The sequence below is a fragment of the Bos indicus genome, chromosome 24 (genome assembly GCF_029378745.1).
Source record: "Bos indicus isolate NIAB-ARS_2022 breed Sahiwal x Tharparkar chromosome 24, NIAB-ARS_B.indTharparkar_mat_pri_1.0, whole genome shotgun sequence".
Lineage (NCBI taxonomy): Eukaryota > Metazoa > Chordata > Mammalia > Artiodactyla > Bovidae > Bos > Bos indicus.
Genome location: NC_091783.1, coordinates 40,925,275 through 40,945,369, shown reverse-complemented (window position 1 = coordinate 40,945,369; position 20,095 = coordinate 40,925,275). Strand labels below are relative to the sequence as shown.

Below are 20,095 nucleotides of genomic sequence, written 5' to 3'. Positions count from 1 at the left end.
TTCTTCCCAGAGTGACCTCTCCCCCAGAGATCTGCAGCCTTTCAAAGGCTCCCACACTTTCTAATTGGCACACAGGGAAAGCTAAAAAACATTTAGTTTGCAGCATCAAGAATAAGTTTCCCACAGACTAAAATAATTTACAGAAAATGAATTTCAATCTTTAAATTTTAAGTTCATTCTTTATCAGGCATGTCAGGATCGTTATTTTCGAAGAGCAAGGGTGGGCCACATATATTATTTTCCCTTTTTCTAATGTTACAGCCTGTTTCTGAACTGCTGAAAAATAGCATACTTTATTTGTATCCAAATCCAAACTGCCTCCTGAAATGACTTACCTAGATCATCTTCATTTACATATCCCTCCTACCAAGATGAACTAAAATATTAAAAGATGTCCAATGTATTTAAAATCAATTCCATTCTTTTTCCTAAGATTTTTGATTTAAATAATTTTTTTACCTTTAGAAACCACTTTCAATAATAAACATTAAAATTAAAGAAATAACATTTTTAAATTTAAATTAAAAACCTGAATTTAGAATTTTCTAACTACTTTGTTTCTTAATCATATATAAATTTACCTTTAAGAAGCAGCTTTGGAAATAGGTATGCTTTTCTGCACTATCTATCATGCGATTCTTTTTGAGCTCATGGACTGTAGCCCACCAGGCTCTTCTGTTCATGGGGTTTTTCAGGTGAAAATACTGGTGTGTGTTGCCATTTCCTTCTCCAAGGGATCTTCCCAACCCAGGGATGGAACCCACATCTCCTGTGCCTCCTGCATTGCAGGCAAATTCTTTTACCCGCTGAGCGATCAGGGAAGCCCGCACAGTTTATGATTTTTAAATGGAAAGCATTTGGTAACCTGTGGCGGAGACACCTGTCTGCAGACCTAAGCGTGGGCCTTCTGAGAGAGCCTGGTAAATACCCATTTTGATCCACCAAGGCTCACAGTGACTCCAGGAATGTTCCTACAGATTGCTTATTTGTACTAAGTAAGGAGGCAGATGAAAACCATACTATGAGAACAGATACAAACGGGGGGTGATCGTCAGGAGAGAAATGAAGATGAAAGAAAAAATCCTACTGGAACAACAACAACAGAAGCTTCCAGTATCTGGCAGTTACATTATTTATGGGCGGCTCTGAGGTCTGGTGGGAGTTCCTGGTTCTGCATAAAATTATTAGAGCAGGCCTTGGTCATTAAAGAAATTACATCCTTTAACTTAGTCTATTGGTATTTACCTTTTAGTCTATTGGTATTTACCTATTTACCTTTTTGTGACTATTGTGCACTTTTGAAAAAAATTTAACAAGATATTGTGAGCATTTTGCTTGTTAAATATTTACCTAAAACTATAAGAAAAAGTTGTAGTTCACAATCAGGGATCGTGTCACCCCCAGAGAACATCTGATGATATCTGGGACATTTTTGTTTGTCACAACAGGGGTAGGGGAGGTGGCGGGGCAGATGCTGCTGGAACCCAGTGTGCAGAGGTCAGCGATGGTGTTAACATTCTACAATGCACACAACAGCCTCCACAGAAAGGAATTACCCATACTCATGTCAATAATGTCAAGGTCGTGAAATCCTTACATATATACGGGCGTCCAAGGTGGCACAATGGTTAAAAAAAAAATCCACCTGCAATGCACAAGACACAAGAGACCTGGGTTCGATCCCTGGGTCGGGAAGATTCCCTGGAGGAGAACATGGCTACTCACTCCAGTATTCTTGCCTGGGAAATTCCATGGACAGAGGAGCCTGGCAGGCTCCATGGGGTCACAAAGAGTACACACACACACATACACATACACAGATGTATATATCATATGAACATAAAAAAGTTAACTGGAACATTCCTTTACTTTGGACTTCTGAGTTTCTTAAACAGAATGCCAAGACACAAGAGTTCATAATTAAATCCTCATGTAGACTTTTAATTTTTTCCTTAGGGTGAATTTTTAGAAATCGAATTACTAAGACAAAAAGAAGCATTTTTAAAAGACTTTAGACACAAATTGCTGAATTGCTTTCCTTAAAGTGTATAACAAACTGCATTTCTACCAGCAGGGTATGCTAAGTATTAATTTCTGTATTTTTTCTGAAGAAGTTGATTAAATATATGTGCTCTGCTTCATCAGCTTACCTAACAATAATAAATAACAGGAATATCAGAACTGTCATGGTTCTGCCATAGGTCTGTTCATGCACAGTAAAGCTGCCCTGGGAGGCTGCTCTCCTAAGGGCCCTGTTTCTAGCAGTGGCTACTGAACCAAAGAGAAAGATATAGAAAAGCTGATTTATCAATACAGTTTTCTAATTATATTAGGAGTTCTTTTAGGTTATAACTTATATTTTTAATTTGCTGGCCAAAGATAAGACTGTGTGATATTATTTCTTTATCTTCATCCTTATTAAGACATGCTTCTCAGAATGGGGCTTATCTTTTCTCCTTTAGAAAGGATCTGATGTTCAATATGGCTTTCTCAAAGACTCCAGGGTTTATTATTTGCACAATAAGGTTAGCGTCTAAGGAATTGATACCTTTGTTCAAATTGTATTTGGGCGGGGGAGGGGGGTGCGTGGGCGCCTCTGGAACAATGGCTCAGTGGTAAAGAATCCACCTGCCAATGTAGAAGTAGGAGACACAAGTTCAATCCCTGGGTCTGGAAGATCTCTTGGAGGAGGAAATGGCAACTCACTCCAGTATTCTTGCCTGAAAACTCCTATGGTCAGAGGAGTCTGGTGGTTACCATCCATGGGGTCAACAAAGAGTAGGACATGACTGAGCAACTGATCAAACACACACTGCTTTGTAATGGATTGGCTGTCTTTGGTTGGGGCAACAGTGTCTCTTGGTTGAGATGAAGACTTCCAGGAAAAAAAAATCATCTGGCTAAAATAATAAAAGCCATACTTCAAAATGGAAACTAGATGAAGACAGAGAAACCTACTAAGCATAAACCCTTTTATAAGCAAATTATCATTTTCAATTAAGAGAATTAATTGACATCAACAGAACATAGTAACTCATCCACCAGGGTAAATAAGACAAAGGGACTGTGGAATTCTTTGTTTCAGATCAGTTTCCTCCAAGATCAGGAAGGTTAAGATTTCTATTAAAGGCATTTGTAAGGTTTTTCAATAAACATTAAAGGTATAGATAATCTTTCCAGAGGTTTAAGATGCCTGGATTCTCCCTGCCTAGTGCTGTAAACCCTACAAATATTTTTGGTTGGGAAGCAATTGAAGGCTAATACTATTTTAAGGTTGGAATTTCAGCATATGGGCTTCCTTTATGGCGTAGACAATAAAGAATCTGTCTGCAAAGCAGGAGAGCCAGGTTTGATCCCTGGGTTGGGAAGATTCCCTGGAGAAGGGCATGACTACCCACTCCAGTATTCTCACCTGGAGAATTCCACGGACAGAGGAGCCTGGCAAGCTACAGTCCTTGGGGTCGCAAAGAGTCAGACAAGACTGAGTGACGAACACTTTAACTTCACTCTCAGTGTATATACGTTCAAGCTCAAGCTCTCACTGCCTTTGAATAGATGCAAAAGTTCCTAAACCCAAGCCTTAGTGGATTTTTTTTTTCAATTTGCAAAACTGGGATTTTTTTTAAAGTACGTATTTCATAGGGTTGGGATAAAGATCAAAGAAGATGCTGCCAGGAGAAGACATTCTGTGTGCCTGGTACTTAGCCTCAAAAATGTTCATTATTATTTAAAATAACTGATCTATCACTGGAAACTGGAAAAGATCCCAAGAAAAGGAGGTCTATAGCCAGAAAAGTTTCAGGTCCACGCTGAGCTGCGTGCTCTGAACCTTGCCAAACCACCTTAATTGGAACACAGGTAGAGCACCAGTAGAGTGGAAAATTCCAATCTAGCCCATACTCAAAAAGAAAAATTCTCTTTTTCTCTCTAAATTTATAGGCCCATTTGTCTCCTGGGTACCCTTTCAAAATGCTATGCCAGTTTTCCTCTAAAATCTGCAGGAGTTCTAAAAACTAAATATCTTCCATGAATATTAAAAGGTTTTTGAGTAGAACTCTTCTGTTTTTTTTTTATTTCTGCCATATTCTGTTGCTTCTTACTAAGAAAACAACTTTTAAAAGAATAGAGGTTTTCAGGTATTAATTGATCTCACATCAGCCTTTGATTCCAAAGCCAGGAGTTATCACTGACCAGGATGCAAACCTTTCTGTAGATGTCTCATATCATTGATTCTTCAAAGCCTGCTACCAAATGCTAACAACAAAATCAGAGAATGGTAATTTGCAAGATCAAAGTGCAAACCGAAATGGACAACGGGCAGACTGTGTCCTGACCCCTTTGTCTTTACATTTACATTTTAATGTAATGGCAAAGGCTGAGATGGACTGGGGCCATGCCTGCCTGCCAGAATGCAGAGTCAACACTACTATTTGTGCAGCACATCATTGCAAACAAAAGAGCCAACTTCTGCTAAAGAGAATACCCGGTACTATCTGAACACAATCTGTTTTGCAAACTTTTTTTTTTAACTTTTAAAACAGACACTGCTAAATTATCCCATCTAAGAAACCAATCAGTATTTCTACTTAGAGTTACAATCTGCAGCTAATTCATTCCAGTGGGTCAATCAGAATTCAGGCATAATAATAGCAGCTAACATTTACTGAGGTCTTAGAGAAGGCGATGGCACCCCACTCCAGTACTCTTGCCTGGAAAATCGCATGGATGGAGGAGCCTGGTAGGCTGCAGTCCATGGGGTCGCTAACGCTAAGAGTCGGGCACGACTGAGTGACTTCACTTTCACTTTTCACTTTCCTGCATTGGAGAAGGAAATGGCAACCCACTACAGTGTTCTTGCCTGGACAATCCCAGGGATGGTAGAGCCTGATGGGCTGCCGTCATCGGGTCGCACAGAGTCGGACACGACTGAAGCGACTTAGCAGCAGCAGCAGAAATGTGCTAAGCACTGTTCTAAGTTCATTATGTACATTAACTCATTTAATCCTTACGTTTACCCTTTGAGGAAAGCATTATTATTATTATTATCCCCACTACCTGAGCAAGATAATAGGTCACAAAGGCCAAAAAACTCTTGTGAGCAGAAAGCTCTTAACAAACATGTTTCAAGACAAAGCTACATTTGTTTTGCTTGTAAGGTAAGAACAGATCTTTTTGTAAGACAATTTTATTTATTTGGCCATGCCAAGTCTTAGTTGCGGCATGGGGGAATTAGTTCCCTGACCAGGAATCAAACCCAGGTCCCCCGCATTGGAGTCTTACCCACTGAACCAACAGAGCAGTCCTGTAAGAATGGAACTTAATGGAATAATTTGTCAAGTGGAAAAACAGACTCAACATTCTTATCACAGAAAAGTAAGTGAGCCACTATGTAAAGATAACTTTTATTAGTCACTGTATATTGAAGAAAAATGATAGTCCATTGGAGAAAAACCCAAGTAACTTCCTACCTTTAAAATGAAACAACTGTTCTGAGTTCTGTGCATTTCTCAAACAATGCCTTTATTGGGTCTGCCTTTATTCAACAAACATAATTCAGAAAACAGTTCCAATTTTTTAATTTGTCATTGTTATTCTTATTTTAATCACACAGTTTAATGTCTTCATAAAAATCTAAATTTGAAAGTAGGCAATGTTTGAGTATGCAAATAAATATGATTGAAAAATTAATTTTGTTTTATAAAATAAGAATAAATTTGAATCAAGAATGCCATATTATGAACTCAGCATTTCTTAAGTGTTTAAAGAAATTGCTGACTTACTTCATACTGCGAAGTAGTAATACGGAACTGTCTTAGATTTTGCATTCATTTTATCCAATATATGACACATAGGTTTATGAGGATTTTTGCAATCTTTTTCATTATTACTTGTTAAAATAGGCAGAACAATAATGAGGCATGATTCTGTATAATTTTTAGATTTCACAATTGAAGGAATCATATATGCAAATATCTTTGTATTTAAGGTGTTATATGACAACAAATAACAAAGACTGTACACTATAAGACAAAATTGAAAAAGACATAGGTATCCCATTGTTCACTGCAGCACTATTTACAATAGCTAGAACATGGAAGCAACCTAGATGTCCATCGACAGATGAACGGATAACGAAGTTGTGGTACATATACACAATAGAATATCACTCAGCCATAAAAAGGAACACATTTGAGTCAGTTCTAATGAGGTGAATGAACCTAGAACCTATTATACAGAGTGAAGTAAGTCAGAAAGAAAATGATAAATATTGTATACTAATGCATATATACACAATCTAGAAAAATGATACTGAAGAATTTATTTTCAGGGCAGCAATGGAGAAACAGACATAGAGAATAGACTTATGGACATGGGGAGAGGGGAGGAGAGGGTGAGATGTATGGAGAGAGTAAAACATGGAAACTTACATCACCATATGTAAAATAGATAGCCAACAGGAATTTGCTGTATGGCTCAGGAAACTCAAACAGGAGCTCTGTATCACCCTAGAGTGGGTGGGATGGGGAGGGAGATGGGAGGGAGGGGATATATGTATACCTATGGCTGATTCATGTTGGGGTTTTACAGAAAACAACAAAATTCCATAAAGCAATTATCCTTCAATTAAAAAATAAATTAATTAAAAAAAAGATTGTACACTATAACCCAGTGAGATTCATCCTAGGAGTGCTAGGTTGATTTAACATCCCCAAATTAATCAATATAATAATAAAAGACACCAACAGAATAAAAGACAAAAACTATATCATAATCTGACAGTTAATGGAGTTCAGGAAATGCCATCAAAAACATGGCACCTGGGTACACCGAATATGTTAAGCTGAAGGAGTCTGAGAAAACAGCGGAAGCAAGAAGGTCACTCTGACCTTTCCTTCCCTTCTCCCTTGAAACAGGCCATAAAACCCTCGTGACAGATGCCCTCCCAGTGCCCAGAGGAAAGGAGCTCCCTATCTCTAAGGACAAAGGTGGAAAACAAAGTGAAGACACCTGCTTTGGGTCTTCCTCAGCTTACCACACTCACAGTATTGTCTATACAATACCACATTCCTCCATGAATGTCCACTCCTCATGAAAACCAGTATAAACATACTCAGGTCTGTGTGTGCACATCTCCATTTCCTTATGAGGCTCCCGTGTCACATAAAACATACAGGAAGTATATCTATATGCTTTTCTCCCATTTATCTGTCTTTCTCGGTTTCAGATCCTGTCAGCGACCCTAGGAGGGCCAAATAAAACTTTCCCCTCTCCTATATAAGTAAAGGAAAAGCACTGGCTAAAATCCAACAGCCTTTCATGGTTGATTTTTAAATAACATCTAACAAAGTAGGAATATAAGAGAATGTCCTTCCTGATAGTGAGCATCTATGAAAAACCCAAACTCACAGCTAACATCACACTTCATGGTGAAAGGCTGGAAATTTCCCTCCAAAGACATGAACACAACAAAGACATCTGTTCTTTCCACTTGTACTCAGCACTGTACAGGAGGTTCCAGCCCCAGCAAGTAGGCAGGAAAATGAATCAAAGGTACCCAGACTGAACAACAGGATATAAAACTAAACCTAAAGATCGCGGGTCTTGAAAATTCTAAGGATCTACAAAAAACAAGTAGCACTTATAATAAGTAAGTTCAACAGGGTCTCGGGATATGAGGTCACTGTACAAAAATCAGCTGTGTTGCTATACACTTGTAATGAACAATCTAATAATGAAATTAAGAAAGCAATCCCATTTATTTGTTGTTGCTTTTCAGTTGCCAAGTCGAGTTTCATGGACTGTAGCACACCAGGCTCCTGTAGAGCAGTATCAAAATGAATACATAGGAATACATTTAATGAGAGAAGTTCAGTTTGTACCTTGAAGACTGCAAACACTATTGAAGGAAATATTAGAAAGCCTGAGTAAAAGGAAAAACATCCCACGTTCCCATACAACTTTGAGAGGATGAACGGAATGATATGTGATGTTAAAATGCTGCATAGCTTATAAGATATAAAAATACATACCGGCATCACAAGGTCATAATAATAATAATACCCACATATGCCTAAGTTACGACCTGCTTAAAAACAGGAGACAATATTATGAAGCTGAAAAAACCGCTTCTTCAGTTTCTCCTACCAGGATTATTGAACCAAATTCAAAATATAGCTTTAGGGTGCACACCAAATACAGAAATTATCTACGTTCATCAGAAGCTGTGTGAAGCCACAGCACAGGCATTTCCACATTTCAAAACGATCTGGCATCTTACTGTCACTACGCGAAAATCAATTTTATGAGCAACTGTACACCCTTAACAGAACAGCTACTTTTAAAAAAGTGTCGTAATGCCTGCTCATAAACCTATATGAATCCAAACAGGAGCCTTTAGAGTGAAGTAAATAAAGTTCAGCAGTTTTACATCTTTGGGGAAAGCAGAATTTTGGATATGAAATATTTATGCTCCTTCACGATGTAAATTTAATGAGCCTCAGCATTTCAAAATAATTGATTATTATTTAGAAACCCTGATAGGAAATCCCCTAGAATACAAACTATAAAGCTTTCCCTTTTAAGACCAAATGACTGCCTTCTTTAAAATCTTTATTTGCATGTTTTCCCCATAAACTTGGCAATTCAGGAGAAGATAACGACAGAAAGGCCATCATCAAGACCGTTTAAAGCTCACAGTTCAACACACCATTGTAGCATCCATCACCTTGGGACACAGGCTGTTTTGCGATTCTGTCTCCTAACAGCAGTTTGTAGAGCCAATTAGGTATCAGAACCGGTATTCTCCAAAGGAGAGACATAAACACCATTTCTGCGGCTGCAGGCAGCTGGTCTTGGGAAGAATGCACTGAACTGTGGGAGACACATTTCAGGAAGGCTCTGACGGAAGGGGAAGCATTAAGTCTTTCTCTCCTACTGAAGGCAGTGACTAGAATCCTGCTGGATGGGAGGGGGTCCACTTGAGGAGCCGTTCTGTTGGCCAGAGGCCTCTGCACCTGCACCCAGAGCAGCAGAGACACTTGCCGGGTGGTGAGGTTTGCTCCAGGAAATGGCTCAGCACACAGTAGGTCCATCTGACGTCTCTCCTGGCGAGAGGTGAATCAGAAGCCCTGAACGTTCGTGCGCCTGAGAGGATCTCAGGGCACTTTTCCAAGCCTGAGGCTATGACTCTGAGCGTTTGGCCAAATTCCAACTCAGGTAATTATATTCTGCTTCTTGAATTTGCCCTGCTGTTCCCATTAGGAACTTTTTTTTTTTTTTTGCCTTTTCAGAAAAAAGGGACTGAAATTCTTGTTGAATTCGCTAGTATTGCTGACAGAAGAAAAGGCCGAGCACTGAGTTACAATAGGAACGTCCTGACCGGGTAATGAGCAAGATGACTGCCGAGCTTGAACTGGGACACCAGATAAAGATCTCAGAGAGCAAGACCCTTTGGGGTGGAATCAAACAATGGTGTCATGATAGCCCAGTGGATAACAGCCACCCAGACTTGTCTGTGACTACCGTGTGGAGTAATCACTGGGGCATGTCTCAGCCCACACAGTAAAAGCAGACATTCCTGCAAGTGTTTTTATTTCTAGTATCAGCCTAGCTATAACCACACCCCCATGGATTTGGCTGGGGACCTTCAGCAGAAAGGGTGGCGCTAGCAGCAAAGAACCCGCCTGCCAATGTAGGAGACATGAGACGCAGGTTCAAGCCCTGGGTTGGGAAGATCCCCTGGAGAAGGGCATGGCAACCCACTCCAGTATTCTTGCCTGGGAAATCTCGTGGACAGAGGAGCCTGGCAGGCTACAGTCCATGGTTGCACAGAGTCAGACAGGACTGAAGCGATTTAGCACACATGCATGCTTCAGCAGAGATCCAGAATGGTCTGAATGAGCCAATTTCCCTTTAAAGCCAGGGACCCTAAAAGTAAAGCAGGCCACCATCTCTGAGATGGTCAAAGATGTAATGTCTGACAATATCAACCTGGGGCAAGGATTCAGGCAACTCAAATATCCACGCGTTGCTGGTGGGTGTGGAACTGGGCAGACACCTTTCATACCAATTTGGCAGCATCTCGTAAACCTGTTTCTAACCGACATCTCAGCAACTCTGCCTGTAAGAATACACATCTCCCAGGTTCTCACAAACTGCATGCAAAGGCATGCACGTGCACACACACACACGGGTGTGTACTGCAGCCATGTCTGTCACAGAGAAAAACTGGGTCTTAGGGGGAACTAAATATTCATAGACGAATACAAAAATACAGTGTAGTATATGTATATGATGCAATCTGATGGACTGACCTAAAAATATAACGTTAAGAGGGGAAGAATTTACAAAGGCGGGATTTCCCTGGTGGTCCAGTGGCTAAGACTCCACATTCCCACTGCAAAGGGTGCAGGTTTGATTCCTGGTCTAGGAACTAAGATCCCTCATGCTGTGAGGCATGGCACCAAAAAAAGAATTTATAAAAGGCAAACATAACTGATTTTTTCTGAGCACATGATTATGGGAAGCTCTGTACACACACACACACACACTCACACACTCACACACACGCACTAAGCACACACAGACACAGACACATAGATTTGCAGAGTTTTGGTTGCTCAGCTCCCAACATTCTCTTTTGAGGTTGGATATTTCAACATACCAAATATTCCCATAGTCCCCATTGCTGATTTTCACTTTCAAGGCACTCAGTCATTTTTCACTTACAATGCCTCACACATGACACATGTATGTGAACTTCTGGGCTAGCACAGCGCCACCTACAACTCCATCAGGGACTCTCTAGATAGGACAAACTTCCCTCCAGGTTTTAGCACTTTCTCCCATCCATAACATAAATACACCCCCAACCATGTCCCTGAAGGATTAAAAGTTGAGGCAACTTACTACACGGATGTCCTAACACCTTCACTTCATCAATAGCGAGGTAACCTTGATGTCCAGAAGTTATGACTTCAAAAATCACCTGAAAGATTAAGAAAGGTTTTCATTATTCATTCACTTTATCAACTTTGACCTAACATTTCCTGTAGATAAGATACCTCATTTCAACCATTCATTCATGTTTCCCACAGACATCATCGAATGTCTAGTAATCCGACAGTCAAATGGTCTAGGTTCTAAAACTGCAATAACAACTAAGACTAAAACTCAGTTTTTTGGGAGGTGAATGTGGGGAGCAGACAGCAGTACAATCAAGGTCTCACCCCATGAAGGTGAGGGGGGACCCCAGGGAGGAACCGATACTCAAAAGACAGAGGTTGAGTCATCTTCCAGAGGTGATGTTAAGATTTAAATTGCTTTAAGATAATATATTTTCTGGGCTTTCCCCATGGCTCAGCAGTAAAGAACCTGCGTGCCATGCAGGAGCCGCAGGAGACATGGGTTCCATCTCTGGGTGGGGAAGATCCCCCGGAGAAGGGAACGGACATCCACTCCAATATTCTTGCCTGGAGAATCCCATGGACAGAAGAGTCTGGTGGGCTGCAGTCCATAGGGTTGCAAAACGTCGGACACAACTGAAGTGACTTATTATGCATGCGACATATCTTCTGGTCAACTTCTTTGAGGGGACTCTATGGACCAACTGGAACCACATGGGGTCTTAGGTTTTATACAACTAATACATGCAATTAAAATGTTTAAAGTACTATGAAAGAAGAGAACAGGATACTAGGAGGACATACTCCAGAGGACCTTCCATGAGGAAGCGGTGTTTGAGCTGAGAGCTGGCAGTGAACGAGCCAAAGGTGAGAAGAGTGTAAGGTATCTTCCAGGGAATGTGCAAAGGCCCTGAGGTGGACATGACCGTGACCATAAAGAGGAAAACTGGGACCTACAGCTCTAAAGGTCAGCTGTGACCAGGCGCAGAGGCTCCACTCATAGGGAACACACCATATTAGAAATACAGAGAAGAGCTGTGCTGGCTGAAATTCAGATGGTAGAGTATGAACTGGGAGGAAAATGATATAAAAATCTTATGATGAAGGCTTTACAACTGTTTGATCCTAGGAGAAGCAGGGCAACAGAAAAAGGGAAACATGCTCTGAGGTCCTCAAGACGAATAACATTTTGACATAGTGGACTCAGAGAAGTTGAGGCTAAAGGAGAAAAAAGAACCACTAACAAAAGCTCTCCATTGTCAGGCTAGTGTTAATGCTAACAGGTCCACATGACACAGCAGGAATCCGTGTCGCAGGGAGACCACATGAAGAGGATCATTCTTAATGCACAACCCAGCATCCTCCATTCAAGAAATGGACTTATTTATTCATATAAAAACCTGCACATGAATGTTCATAGAAGCTTTATTCAATATAAGCAGAAGCCAGAGATAGTCCAGATGCCATTCAAATGATTAAACAGAGAGTGGTACATCCATGGTTACTGCTGCTAAGTCACTTCGGTCGTGTCCGACTCTGTGCGACCCCATAGACGGCAGCCACCAGGCTCCCCCGTCCCTGGGATTCTCCAGGCAAGAACACTGGAGTGGGTTGTCATTTCCTTCTCCAATGCGTGAAAATGAAAAGTGAAAGTGAAGTCGCTCAGTTGTGTCCAACCCTTAGTGACCCCATGGACTGCAGCCCACCAGGCTCCTCTGTCCATGGGATTCTTCAGGCAAGAGTACTGGAGTGGGGTTCTATTGCCTTCCATTGTTACTAGTCAGCACTAAAAAGGGACAATTTTTTTTTAATTGGAGGATAATTGCTTTACAATGTTGTGTTGCTCTCTACCATGTAAGAATGTGAATCAGCCATAAGAATACATATGTCCCCTCCCTCGTGAGCCTCCCTGCCCCTCCCATCGCATCCCAGCCCTCTGGGTCATCACAGAGCACGAGCTTGAGCTCCCTGTGTTGCACAGCAGCTTCCCACTAGCTGTCTGTTTCATACACGGTACTGTGTGTGTGTCGCTGCTCCTCTCTCAATCTGTCCCTCTCTCCTTCCCCTGCTGTGTTCACAAGTATGTTCTCTATGTCTGCGTTTCTACTGCTGCCCTGCAAATAGATTCATCAGTGCCATTTTTCTAGATTCCATATATATGCATTATTATATAACATCTGTTTTTCTCTTTCTGACTTACTTCTGTATTAACAGCCTCTAGGTTCATCCACCTCACTAGAACTGACTCAAATTCAAGGAACTAACTACCGACAGAACCACTGACTAGATGAATCCCCAGAGAACAGCATTGAGTGAAAAAGCCCATCAGAAAAGATTACACGCAATATGATTCCATTTATGTAACAACGTGTAATGTCAGCATTTCAGAAACGGAGGCCAGGTGAGTGCTTGCCAGGGCTCAGGGATGGAGGGAGAAGGAGCAGGAGCTCACTTCAGTTCAGTCGCTCAGTCGTCTCCGACTCTTCGCGACTCCACGGAAGCAGCAGGAAAGACAGGGCAAAGTCTTAAGCACTGGACTGCAAGTGTGCACGCCTGCTCAGTTGCTCAGTCCTGTCCAGTTTTTTGCGACCCCATGATGTAGTCCACCAGGTTCCTCTGTCCATGGGATTCTCCAAGCAGGAATACTGGAGTGGGTTGCCATTTCCCACTCCAAGGGATCTTCCTGACCCAGGGATTGAACCTGTGTCCCCCGAGTCTCCGTCACTGCAGGCATGGACGTGTCAATGTGACACGTGTCAAGTGACACTGCTGTGTCACTTGAGAAACCAGGGAAGTCCTTAAACAAGTTTCTTAAAAGCATATTTAAGCATGCCCTGAAAAGCTTTTCTCGTCGTGAACCCTTGCTCTCTGGCAAGTTTTCCAGTTTGTACTTTTTTTCTAGCCAGTGCCCTTGCCAAGAAAGCTTCAGAAGCAGAAATAGTTTTGTCTCTTTTTTTCAAACAAGGGACCACTCTATCAAAAGACAAGTATTGCTGTACAGAAATATAACACACATGAAGGGGTGGGGGTGGATCACAGGAGTGTCTGAGATGCCTGCTCCCAGAGCCAGAAAGATGGAAGTCAGAGGAAACTAACACAAGACCATAGACAGCACCACCGGAAAGCAAAAAAAAAAAAAGGTGTAAAAATTGATGTGGGATGTGGCCATGCTTATTTTTATCAAACAGGACAGAACCTATTAAAAATCTATATTAGAAGTAAGACTTGAGCCTCTTAAGGGAACCACACCAATTTTTTTCTTTATAAAAAATCAACAATTCAAAAAACATTTATTTACCATTTACATCCATGTCCCAGGCACCTTTTGTATGTATTATCTAATTTTTCTCAGTCAACCATATCCACTGGAGTGAATATTATCTACCTCAGTAGATACAAAGTTAAGTGATTTTTCTGAGGTCACATACTCAGGGTGTAATTCCAGGTCTATTTTATTTCCAAGTCTGAACTTTCTTCATGTGACTCGACTGCCTATGTATGCATATACACATATAATATACAACCATGCGTACACACACGTGTGTGTGTGCTCGGTCGCTTCAGTCACGTCTGACTCTTTGCAAACCCATGGACTGTAGCCCAGCAGGCTCCTCTGTCAATGGGATTTTCCGGGCCAGGCGAGAATACTGGAATGGGTTGTTATTTCCTCCCGCAGGTGATCTCCCCATCCATGGACCGAGCCTGCATCTCTCATGTGTCCTGCGTTGGCAGACAGGTTCTTTACCACTAGTGTTACCTGGGAAGCCCATACACATATATACACACACACAAATATACATATATAACTTTTACTGCATAAATGCATATATGTTCTAAATTCTTTATTTCTAGATTGAAGTAAGAATGTAGCCATCTATTTGACCCAGAAATATAGCTGCAAGGGCCAAACTTTATGACACAGTTTTAACAACACGAACTTCAAGACAAGGGTCAGCAAACTATAGCAAATGGACCAAATCTGCCCCTAATCTCTTGTTTCTGTCTGGCCCACAAACCATGGATGGTGTTTACAGTTTTCATTGGTAGCAGGAACTCAAAAGAAGATTTTGTGATACACGAGAAATATGTGTGTGTGTGTGTGTGTGCTTAGTCGCTCAGTTGTATCTGACTCTTTGTGACCCATGGACCATAACCTGCCAAGCTCTTCTGTCCATGGAATTCTCCAGGCAAGAATACTAGAGTGGGTTGCTATTTCCTTCTCCTGGGGATCTCTTCCTGACCCAGGGATAGAATCCAGGTCTCCTGCATTGGCAGGCAGATTCGTTACTGTCTGAGCCACCAGGGAAGCCCAACATGAGTATATGAAACTCAAATTTCCATGCCTGCAAATTAAGCTTTATTGGAAAGCAGTCACACCCATTCATTTATGGATTATCTATGGTGACTCTCACAATCTCAGCACCGTGGAGTTGCTGCCACAGAGACCATCTGGCTTGAAAAGCCTGAAGTATTTACTATCCAGCCTCCTGCTTTAAGAGGAAACCTTCCTGCTTGGCTCACCAGCAGCTGCCATTACTCTGGTTAACAAGAAAGCATACGTCGATAGCAATAGTTCGTCACAGCAAGTTCAATATGCTTTGCACTTGCTGGGGGAGCCTTGTACTCCTCTAGCAATGGCAGGGAGAAAGCCCTCTCCTGGGCTGGCTTGTTTCAACTCTATTACAGGGGTGGGTGTTTTCACCCACATTACCTTGCAGTAATCATTACCAAATTTTTAAAGCATAAAACAAAACCATAGAAATGAATTACTTGATAAACCTCAAAACACTGTCTTAACGATTAAACTAAAAATGAAACAGGGCTTCCTTGGTGATGCAGTGGTTAAGAATGCCATGCAGGGGATACCAGTTTGATCCCTGGTCCGGAAAGATCCCACATGCTGCAGAGCAGCTAAGCCCGGGTGCCACACTACTGATTCCATGCTCCAGAGCCAGTGCTCTGCAACAAGAGAAGCCACCACAGTGAGAAGCCGGCACAGGACAGCTAGAAAGTAGCTCCCACTTGCCGCAACTAGAGAAAGCCCACAAGCGGCAACAAAGACCCAATGCAGCCAAAAAGTAACTAAAAAAATAAAGAAGAAAAAATTTATTAAAAAGGAAAGAAAACCCAGCTCATTTAGAAGGCAAATCCTCTATAAAGATGCCAAACTACGAAGAATTTATAATAAAAATTTCATATTCAAGCCTCTCACATCTCATTCTACACAAAGTCCTTTGGCATTCGCTAGATTGCAGCTAAATGTTTGTGTTTTTACTGATACACATGCATTTTTAGGATAAATGCCTTTGCCCTCCAGCCTAACCTAAGCTATGATTATTTGAAAGGTTGAAAGCCGAAGTGGGGGGTGGGTAAGATGGAATCACAGAGTCAAACTGCATTATTCTAGAATAATTTTGTCACCATACAGTTATATCACCTTTCTTGAGGGGGGAGGCAGGGAATCTGACTTAATGGAAAACACAATGAATCCTCAGTATTTGTTGATTCTGAATCTGACTGCTCTGTAATTTATTTGAAATCCCAAGATCAATCCTCACAAAGCATTCTTGGTCATGTGAGAACAAGGACAGAGCAGCAAACGCTAGAGTTGCCGGACACACGCGGCCCAGCAGAGGCTGGGGAAAAAGGGGCTCTGCCTTCTAGTTTCCCCTCTCCTGCTGCTAACAACTGTCCTCATCCAAGGCTAAATGTTCCACGTTTTTCACCTTTTCGAGCCTTTTACTGGCGATGCTGCTGTTTAAGACGGCCCCCAGCTCAGCACTAAAGTGCTGTCTGGTCGGTGCCAAGCACACAAGGCTGTGATGTGTCTTACAGAGAAAACACATTTGTTAAATAAATAAACTTCCTTCAGGCCTGAGCTAGTGCTCTTGGCCATGTTCAATGACAGGAATCAATGACATACATTAAACAAGGCACACATAAACCAAGGTTATGCCTTGACCTGTCGATGAAAACCTCATGGCCAGAGGCTCTCGTGGCGGGGCTGACGCCGTGCTCCCCACAGAAGCAGCGGTGCAGTGTTTACTGATTCAGCACTCACAGTGATGTTTGGGACAAAACTGCAGGAGTGTGTTTGGATTCACACCGAGGCCTACTTCTATGAAAGTTCTTGGCCGCTGGAAGGACTCGATGCTCATTTCTGCTGCTGGTTCCCAGATGTTATTGGCAGTGGTGGGAAGTAAAGACATGTAGGCGAGACAGAGCCCATAGACATTCCATCACTCAACACACAATGTCTCTGGGGGACAAGATGTTGCACCCCCGGCGTCTTTGGAGCCTTGGGGGAAAGCTGCTGAATTTCAGTTAGGAAAGAGCTGGTTACACCACTGACTAATGAGTGCTGTTTTGTTCGCTCATGAAGACTCATCCTGGATCTGAGTCCGCCAAACGGGAGATGGGAAGAGGTTTAACCCGGCAGCATCTCTGGTGCTCCCCGCTTCAGTGAGGAGCAAAATTAGCTTTCTACACTGCCATTTCCCCTGGCCACATGTGAACAAAGCAAAGGCCTTAGGTTACAACACAAACACTCTCCATGGAAGATGGGCTGGTGGAAGCCATCTGTCAGTCCCTAGAACAAAGGGGCTCCCGTGGCATCTGTCTGTCTTCCCACACGGAGCCCCATAGCCCCTTTCTGGTTTTGATTTAAATAAAAAGCTATAGTGTATCATATTGAGGACTGAATTTCAAGCTATGAATTTGGAGGGGAGCACAAACATTCAGTCTATAGTGGAAGTTAAGACATGATTATTTCTGAGGATGGGCTAAATATGAGAGAGGCAGAGGCTGGGAGAGGGGCGAGTCTTTGGAGGAGTGGAGCGCGTTCAATTTCTTAATATGTGTCATGACTTCATGAGCATATTTAATTTATAAACGTTTATCAAAATACATATATATTACTTATGCATTTTTCTTTACATACTTAATTCAACAAAACTGTAAAATATTTGCCCACATCACACATTAATAAAAAACATCTTGACACTCCCACCAAAGGCTAAGTATATCATGTTCACAAAAACTGCTACTTTATTTTCCAAATAAAAAACTAAAACTAAAACATACACAGAAAAAGAAAAGTTTCTGTGATAAAGAAGAGCCAAAGCAAAACCACAAATGTTACGACTTTAGAAAATCAGGAAAAAAGAACCAAGACCTTTGTTTAGATGCACATATTGAAGTCATGTGAAAACCTACTTTCTCTAGGTTAAAAGCATTCAAAGGACAAGCTTCACAGTGGAGCTGATTATTGGTGCTTTGTTACATCACTCAGGACATTCTGAAATGATGCCATGTTCTTCCCTACCAATCAACACTAATTTCTTCAATTTTCTTGTGTTTTCCCTTTCTCTTTTAGAAAGTGGAAATGTTCTTTTCTAATCTTTTCTACTCATGGCTCAAATGTCCATTCTACAAAATGGGCTAGGTAAGCAAATTAAGGCACAGGGAAACGAAATAGGAAAGTGATAAGGAAAAGTAATGAGAAGCTAGAAGCGACAGAACTCAGGGAAATGGAAGATGTTCACCCAGAAGAAGGACCTGTCCTTAATCATCAAATAACAAGTATAAACTGAGAAGGAAACTCAGAGATATGCAAGTTTTTCACAATGAATGGATAAAACATCATCTTTGAAGATATGAAACTGTCATGTGAATCCCTCTGCTTCCTAAAAGCAGCTCTGTGTCTGTAGTAAAGTGACAGCCTCATATGTCCTCACTGATTTCTTCAAACTCATCTCTTTTTAGCACAAAATGCAGGGGGCGGGGTACCTGATTAGAACAGCTTTCCTGCCTGAGACAGGGCTTCATTTCACTGCCATATTTAATTTCCTGTGTCCCCCAGACAGACAAAGCAAGCTGATTGTCTTGCACTTGGTACAAAGCGATTCAATGGTCTCACACTTGGTCTCACACATTGAATTAAGTAATTCCATAAGCTAAGGAATTAATGGAGTCAGGGAGCCTTCTCTTCTTCCATGAGTACATACCAGGATTCCCCAAGTGTGTTCCAGGAAACAATGAGACTCAAGAGATGTTCTGCTAAAGCCCAGATGGATGTCCACGTTTCACCCCAGTATATGCACCTGCCCCGTGTCACCCATGGGCTCTGAAATGCCTTGTGATACAGGATGGATTCGATTTCCCTTAAATCAGTGCTTCTTTCCATTTGGTTGGCCAATGCCTTTGAACCTTCCTTGGAACGCAGTTTGGAAAACACTCACCCATGCAGACCTCAGACACTGTCTATCACTTCGGTGACAAATGTCCCTATAGTCAAAGTTATGGTTTTTCTAGTAAGTCATGTATGGATGTGAGAGTTGGACCATAAAGAAAACTGAGTACTGAAGAACTGATGCTTTCAAATTGTGGTGCTAGAAAAGACTCTTGAGAGTCCCTTGGACAGCAAGGAGACCAAACCAGTGATCATATAGGAAATCAACCCTGAATATTCATTGGAAAGACTAATGCTGAAGCTGAAGCGCCAATATTTTGGCCACCTGTTGCGAAGAGTTGACTTATCAGAAAAGACTATGATGCTGGGAAAGATTGAAGGCAAAAGGTGAAGAAAGTGGCTGAGGATGAGGTGGTTAGATAGCATCACCAACTCAATGACCATGAATCTGAGCAAACTCTGGGAAGGACAGGAGAGCCTGGCGTGCTATAGTCCACAGAGTCACAAAGAGTCAGACACAACTTAGTGACGGGACGACAACAACAACTTAGCAGCAAGTGCCTGCTGAGCTGCTACCACTCAGCGTGGCTTTCGTGACCTTCTCGAAAGTGGGCTGAAGGCCAGTCCAGTAAGAAACCAAGGCTGTCATGTGGGAGTCCAGCTGGAAGGTGAAGACAAGAGGTAAGAAAGACCAAGTCCTTCCTAGTCCCTCAAACCATCATCCACCAGGAAAGATGGCAGATGGGTAAAGGGTCAATCTTGGCTTAGCCTCCCAAGAAATGTTAGTCCCTTGGTAAGCTTGGTGTACAGAGAACAGAGAGCAGGGATCCACCTCTCCTCTCCTGCCAGGCCCTTCAGTGCATCTAAGTGATTTGTTTTTACAGGAGGTCTGGTGGGCTACAGCCCACGGTTCGCAGCAAGAGTTGGACACGACGGAGGAGCCTGGTAAGCTACAGTCAGTCCATGGGGTGGCAAAGAGTCAGACATGACTGAGCAACTA

At 41.9% G+C, this 20,095-nt stretch overlaps 1 protein-coding gene across 6 annotated transcripts in view; it reads right to left on the bottom strand.

Annotated features, from left to right (window-relative positions):
- The window catches only part of PTPRM (protein tyrosine phosphatase receptor type M), a 666,464-nt gene that overhangs the window by 397,099 nt on the left and 249,270 nt on the right, over positions 1–20,095 (bottom strand). For all 6 annotated transcript variants that reach the window (XM_070778532.1, XM_070778534.1, XM_070778533.1 and 3 more), the window contains exon 4: positions 10,909–10,987. In XM_070778532.1, coding sequence (XP_070634633.1) covers positions 10,909–10,987 — 79 coding nt within the window. The remainder of the gene's footprint in view (positions 1–10,908; positions 10,988–20,095) is intronic.